At 39.8% G+C, this 7,142-nt stretch overlaps 1 protein-coding gene across 1 annotated transcript; it reads left to right on the top strand.

Annotated features, from left to right (window-relative positions):
• The first annotated feature begins 2,951 nt into the window (after window positions 1-2,951).
• LOC146970183 (uncharacterized) lies at window positions 2,952-6,917 on the top strand. Its single transcript, XM_085803707.1, has 2 exons — window positions 2,952-3,300; window positions 5,849-6,917. The coding sequence occupies exons 1-2, from the start codon at window positions 3,021-3,023 to the stop codon at window positions 6,826-6,828; spliced, it is 1,260 nt and encodes a 419-aa protein (XP_085659833.1). The 5' UTR covers window positions 2,952-3,020; the 3' UTR covers window positions 6,829-6,917.
• The last annotated feature ends 225 nt before the right edge of the window (window positions 6,918-7,142 follow it).

Raw genomic sequence — 7,142 nt, 5'->3', positions numbered from 1 at the left:
TATGTATAAACAGCTTTTTTATTTTATTTTCACCATCACATGGGCTCTAGAGGAATAGGCCTATTGTTATACATACGGCACAGTTGCAGAAAATTTGGCTTCTTGCCTGAAAATTTGAATTTGTGTATGTAAAACTTGGATAAATATAGCGTAATTAACAAATAGATCAAATAAAACTGAGAATTTAGTTTCTTATCAAATTCAGTGTAACCAAACATATCGTTTTTCCAGCATAAACTGAACTGGGCACAGCAGTGTATTTGGGATTCGTGTTTATTAGGGCCACGGGCCATCGCACCGGGCACTGGTGGATTTTTTCTTCCTTATTATTAGTGTGAATGCTTTTAGCATTCACACTATTGTTCTTCTGTTCGGCCATTTTCTTCCGCCTTTTTACGGTCTTCTTCTAGTCCTTCATACTTTGTGCTATTTCAACAATTCATATATCAAAACGTGCAGCTTTTTCTGGACTTTATCGGATGTATTCAAATTTTTCATACTTTTTATACTTTTTCAAATATTTAACTTTTTCTGATTTTTTTCAGCTTTATAATGCGTGTGTGTTGCGTCTAACGAGCAGAGCTACAGTGGTGCCAGAGTGGAGAGAGGCAAAAAAACATTCTAGAGTTTTTCTGGCTAAACTGTCAGCACGGCCACAAATTAAACTCTAGACAAATTATTTTCTCCAGTTTTGTAGCCACACTTGTCTTCTGGCTAAAATTCTGGTCAAAAATGCAAAGAGACTTAGATAATAATTTAAAATATTTTTTAAATGCAGCCAGGGAGCTCTCTGCTCTCATTCAGCCCAATGCATTTTTTCACAGCAGCATGAGAGGGAGCTCAACTTTGTAACTTGCTGTTAAGTGCTTTTTAATTCATTTTAATTCACCAAAAAATAGTCACAGGTCACAAAAAAGTCCTCTACTTACTTGTTGTGGCTCATTTATACTATTTTCTTCTTTTTTTTTAAGCATCATTGAAAAATCTCACATTCATCAAAGTCTCAACCTCTCTTCTCCACAACTCTGTCTGTAGTCCAGTTGGTAAGATGTCCGCTTGCCAACCCCAAGGTCACTAGTTTGAATCCAGGCTGAGCAATCTTGTTATGTGATGTTGAATTCTGCTCCCCTCCCCCACCCTCAATTGGTTACAGGTGTTCGTTAAGAGACACATTAATTGCTACTGCCACCGTTTGCAGCACATCATCACATTACAATGGCAACAGGCCTTGGTCTGTGCTCTCTGTGGCGAAGTGGCAGAGCAAAGGTTTAGTGATCATGAGGTTGTGGGTTTGATTCCTGGTTCAAATCTTGCCTCAACAACAATTATAGTGAATTATTTTCCCAGTCGTCCTCTGTTTACTTCTGATAACTTGCTTCATGTTGAAACTGCTGCTCTCAGCCTGAAATTCACAGAAATTTTCATTCTAAGTCATTCAAGCTTGACTCTCAAGCTTTCTTGGTGTTGACACAGTGTGTATCCAACTGAGTGCAGCTCATCAACAGACAACAGTCTTTGCAACTGTGTGTACACTGTGGCTTTGAGGCAGAGTGAAAGTCTACTGACCATGAGGTTGTGGGTTTGATTCCTACCTTGGTCAAACATTTGTATGGTTTACACTATTTGCTAATTCTGCAACAGCGTTCAGCTGCTTTCAGCATTCACACCATTTCCATTCTTGGAAATGCTTTTTCTAGTTCTCCGTCCTCTTCCGGACGATTTTCGATTCGCTACTAGTCCTGCAGACTGACACAGGATGCAGCTCATAACATGTGTCAAGTCAGTCACACACACACACACACACACACACACAGACTCTAGAACCAGCTTCATGTGATTACAGTTACAGACACACACACTAGGTAACATACAAATGCGCGCGGAAGCGCGCACTCCTCTCCCACACTCTAACACACACAGGTAACTTCATGTGATTACACACACACACACACACACACACACACACACACACACACACACACACACACACACACACAGTTAACCTAATGTGGTTACAGCTCCTCCATATCAGTGCTTATAGAAAGATGATCATGTGTCTGATCAGCTCTGTCTTGACCTTAAGATCGTGGGTTTGATTCCCATGTTGACAGAGATGGCAAAACTGGCAGTAGCCCCGTGGGCCATTCAAAATTTCTCCAGAGGAAATTTTCTAGTTATTATTATTATTATTTTTTTTTATACAAATTTATTGACAACAAGAGTATACACAGGATTGAATACAGTTAGATTAAATAAGTGTATACAACATTAATACACAACCAAACCATCATAAATACGCCAGGGGATGACAGCAAGACAGAAAAAACATAAACTTAAATAAATATTTTGTAAAGCTTACAAAGATCATACGTTTTAACAGCTTTTTTATTCTCACAATCACAGAGGGAGGAGATATATTGACCAACATATGCAGACAGTTCCAAGAAGTTTGGCTTCTTACCAGAAAACATTTTTCCAGCATAAATTAAACTGGGGATAAATATGATAACTGATAAAGCGTGCCAGTCTGCTCCAAAGTTGTCTGGTGTGTGGGCAAGACCAAAATAAATGAACCAAGGTTTCGTTGACAGAGACACAGTGGGTACAGTTCACATCAATGTCCTTCTTAAGCCTTTGTATATAATGATTAGTTGGGTAAAATCTATGAAGCATTTTAAATGAAATCTCTTTGACCTTGTTGGTTAAAAAAAACTTATTTGATAATAGCCAGACCTTTTCCCAATTAATATTTCCAACAAATGTAGACCAGTAGTAGGATAAAGCAGAGGGTGAACTTACAATATCTTGTTGGGATTCGTGTTTATTAGGAACGTTACGACTTTGGCCAATTACGTCACATCCGCGCCCTCGGTTTCCCGGAAGTAAATCAAAATAAAACAGATGTGAAGGCGCTTCTCTCCTCACTGTAGAAACCCCGGGCTGTCAAACAGAGTCTGGACATCTTTTATCCAGTGAGTTTGTTATTTATTTTTATTTTATTTTCTCCGGGCAGCAGCAGGATGTTCTCCTCGCAGGTCGCCGCCATCATGGACGTGTTGGCCAAAGCCGCGGTGGCAGAAATCACCAAGCTGATGGAGGACGGCGGCGCGGCGCTGCGGAGGGAGATGTGTAGCAAGGACAGAGAGATAGAGGAGCTGGAGAGAAGTCTGAACCTGATGGAGATTCAACTCTGCAAAGCTCAAGAAGCAGCGATAAGGACACAACGAGGAGCAGCAGAGGACAAACAGGAGCAGACGACACAACAATCTGTGAACCAGGTGAACCAGGCTGCTCCGACAGGTGAGAAAGGACACAACGCTGCGCCGTTGTATAGGGGAGAAAGGTGATGATAACTCTAGGGGCCCAGCGCCCAGTGGGGCCCATAAAAAACCCCAGTAGTCTAATCTTTGTATGACTGATTTATTCTGCGTAAGACCCTGACTATAGTACAACATCTTTCCAAGAATATTTGTCTTATTTCTTGTCCAAATGTCTCATTTCTAGTCAAAACTAATCTCTTTCCACTTAAAATAAGACTCATTACCTAAAAATTAACTTGTTTTTAGATCATTTTCACTTAAATCCACAATAAAAAGAAAAATCTGCCAGTGAAAGTAAGTTTTTTGTGCTTGTAATAAGGAAGAAAAACTTGCTCCACTATCAGATTTGTTCTACTTATTACAAGTGAAAATATGCTTGAAAGAAGTAAAAAAGTGTCTAAAAACAAGCTACTTTTAATATGATGAGTCTTATTTTAAGTATAATGAGATTTGTTGACTAGAAATTACATTTTGACTAGAAATAAGACAAATATTCTTGCTAAGATACTTGAGGTTTTGCAGTGTAATGCTGCATTAGCATCAAAACAAAGAAGGCTAAATAAAAAAACGATAATACATACGTAGTCTAAGAAAAAAAAAAGGAAAAGTTAGGGGGAGGAGCCCACTTTAGTATTCTTTAAGGGGGCCCAGAATTCCTAGCAACGGCCCTGACACAACGCTGCCTCCAAACCTCATGTTAAATGCCGTAAAGTCAGATTTCACGGGTTTATACACAACGTTTGTTACTCAATTGAACATAAATAGAGATTATCCATGAATTGTTATGGTCTGATGTTAAATTCGGCTGAAGAATTAGTCAATAATTTATTTTTCATATGTGAAGTTACCTCCAGCTCTAAAGTCTCATCCTCAGATTGGACCTAAAACAAAAAACTACTGGGTCAAAGTTGACATAATTGGTTTTTTTTTGTGTGTATTATATTTTATATTTCATTTTGTACATTCAAATTATTTTGTTCATGTATATTCTCAGTGCCTTATTGAGTAAAAACCACAAAAATTCAATTCCGTTTTTTGTGTTTTTCTGTTATTACGCCCTGTTACACCACTTATATCACACAGTAGAGAAAAACAACTGCCAGATGTTGAAAGAATAAGTTGTCCTGAAAAAAGGGACAAAAGCACATACTCATAGCAGACTGTATGACACTTTTACAGCTAAAAAAACAAAATAAGTCCAGGCGGAATGGTTAATATTATAGGTGTTAAAGGGTTAAACCAGAAGAGCAAATTAAAGACGTTCAAATATTTCTCATAAAAATAGACAAAGAAAAGTCCGGTTACACTTTACAGTAAGGTACACAAAATTAGAGTAGTTACTGAGGAACCAATGAAGAACTAATGAGGAACTACTAATAAGGAACTAATGAGGAATAAATGATTAGTTACTGAGGAACTAAGGCACAAAATTAGAGTAGTTACTCATTTTGATGTTTCACTTTACTTTAGGGTACACAAGGTAATGATTAAAGTTAGTTCCTCATTAGTTCCACCGTAATTAAAAGAACTGACCGTTAACTAATACCTAGTTCATCATTAGTTCCTCAGTAACTACTCATTTGTTCCTCATTAGTTCCTCAGTACTGACTCTAATTTTGTGAACCTTGTAAAATATTCATACACTTAAAAAGGTGATGTTGTAATAATCCATATAGGAGATATTATATCAGGTTATAATATTAATTCAATTAATTTGATTAAAAGATTGACTGGCTTGATGTTAAAAAAATCTGTTTATGAAGAAAAATGCTAATTGGAGCTTCTTTTTTATTGCTCTTTCAACTAATTATAAACATGACTTGATGACTTTTGTGCCGACAACTCCCAGATCTATTTCTATCTACTCAACAACACAGCAAGATAAACAAACAAAAAAAAAAAGCAATGTAGTGTCATGTTTCTCAGTTTCCTCAGTAAAACTCAGATAAAGCAGAAGGTCCAGACTCTTCAGCAGAGCAGCAGTTCATCTGTTGTAAATCTGTTTTATCATCAATGACAAACTGAATTTTGATCACCAGGAGCCACCAATTTTTTTTTGTTATTACTGCTTTGCTAACTTAGGATTGTTTATGTACTGTTCTGTTTTTATTTGACAGTTATTATCTTGTTTTTTTTTGTGTAAATGAGGTTTTTCCAACTCTGAAAATGTATTTTAGTGGTAAAAACTACTAACTTTACTTGAGTTAAAATTAGTTTACAGTAAATGAACCAACTCAAGCACCCTCTCAGTTAAATCTATGATTTTATGGACAGATAACATGAGATTAATCTTAAAAGCATTTCTGACAGGTATGTTTCTGGAAGTAAGTTGGTGCATTGGGCTGATATACTTTATTAAAGAACTAATCGTTAGTGTTCAGATGATTCTTCCAGAGTAAACAGCCTGGGGGTTGAAATGTTCCAGTTAATAATCGAGTTCTTGCTTCATTGACTTGCATTTGCATTTTGTGGAGCTAAGAGTCAAATTCATCATGTGTACCTTCAACTTTCTTTCTTTTTAATTGCAGACGAAGGAGAAGATCAGCAAACATGTGCAGCAGTGTACCTGGAACCAAAAACTGCCGAGTCACTGTATGACGGGGCAGAAAAGAACCGTGACACGAGGCCGGCGGTGAAACCCGAGCCAGAAGACGACGATGAAGAACAACTCGTCGTCCAGGAAACGACAGACAACTCGGCAGCGGCGGCCGCTAATCTCTGCTTTGAGGCGGCACAGCGAGATGAGCCAACATGGCCGCCCGCTGCCTGCAGCATGTTTGATGAGGAAAACTCAACTGTTGTTGTTGCACGGCAGCAGCACATGCAGATTTTCGCTCCCAGAAATCCAGAAAGTTCCCATAACTCCTCATCAGCTGCACCGGAGGAGATCGCAGAAGATCCGTTAAGAGTGCCGATAAAAGTGGAAGTGGAGATTCCACCTATCTGCATGGGAAGAGTCGCTCCAGAGTCTGTTCATAATGAACCTTTCAGACGTGTTTCACATCCCGCAGCCTGTCAGGACCGTCAGTCGTCATCACAAAGGGCCGGGCCGTCGCTAGCTCTGCCTCCTGCACAGAAGTCCACAGAGGATCACAATCACATCCCGAGCAGGAACAACCTGAGAGCGAAGCGACTGATGAACGTGTGGAGATCGAATCATCAGAGACTCTTCATCTGCTCCGTGTGCAACAGAGGTTTCCACCGCCTGTCTCAGCTGGAGGAGCACAAGGCCGCGCACCAGACGAACTTCAAACCGTTCCGCTGCCTCGAGTGCGGGAAGTCGTTCACGCAGAAGACCCGGCTGAAGACGCACCAGAGCGTGCACACGGGGGAGCGGCCGTTCAGTTGTAAGATCTGCGGCAAGATGTTTTCGAGGCAGGACAACTGTCAGAGGCACGAGCGGTTCCACAGCGGCCTGAAGCCGTACAGCTGCGGCCAGTGTGGCAAAAGCTTCACGGTGCTGGGAAACCTCAAAATACACCAAGAGATCCACCTGAAAGGAAGGTAGCACCCAGACACCGGCTTTCTCAGTGACTCTGTAGGACTTTAGAGAATTTGCACGTTTTATTTATTTATTTCGCCAATGTGCTTCGACGGGTTTAAAGGGATAGTAGCATTTTTTTTAAAGTGGGGTTGTATGATCTACAAATAGCCCCTAAGTACTTTAATTGCAGTAGAAGACTCTCTGCACTCCTCCCGTTAGCAACGCCAGCCCATAATAGCCCTGTCCAGAGATTTACAACATACAGTGTTGTGAACAGACCCAAAGAAACTGCCTATTTTCGCGACCTAAAAGAGGTTTTACCTGAAAAAAAACCCCCT

This window comes from Trachurus japonicus, chromosome 17, assembly GCF_045865225.1.
Source record: "Trachurus japonicus isolate A0001 chromosome 17, Traja_1.0".
NCBI lineage: Eukaryota > Metazoa > Chordata > Actinopteri > Carangiformes > Carangidae > Trachurus > Trachurus japonicus.
Note: the sequence above shows the minus strand (reverse complement) of the source record. Positions and strands in the feature narration are given on the sequence as shown.

Bases quoted from the DNA above. Each gene is read 5' to 3' on its own strand.
- LOC146970183 (XM_085803707.1), top strand. From the start codon at position 3,021: ATGTTCTCCTCGCAGGTCGCCGCCATCATGGACGTGTTGGCCAAAGCC. The intron at 3,301-5,848 runs GTGAGAAAGGAC...TTTTAATTGCAG, and splicing joins GAACCAGGCTGCTCCGACAG to ACGAAGGAGAAGATCAGCAA.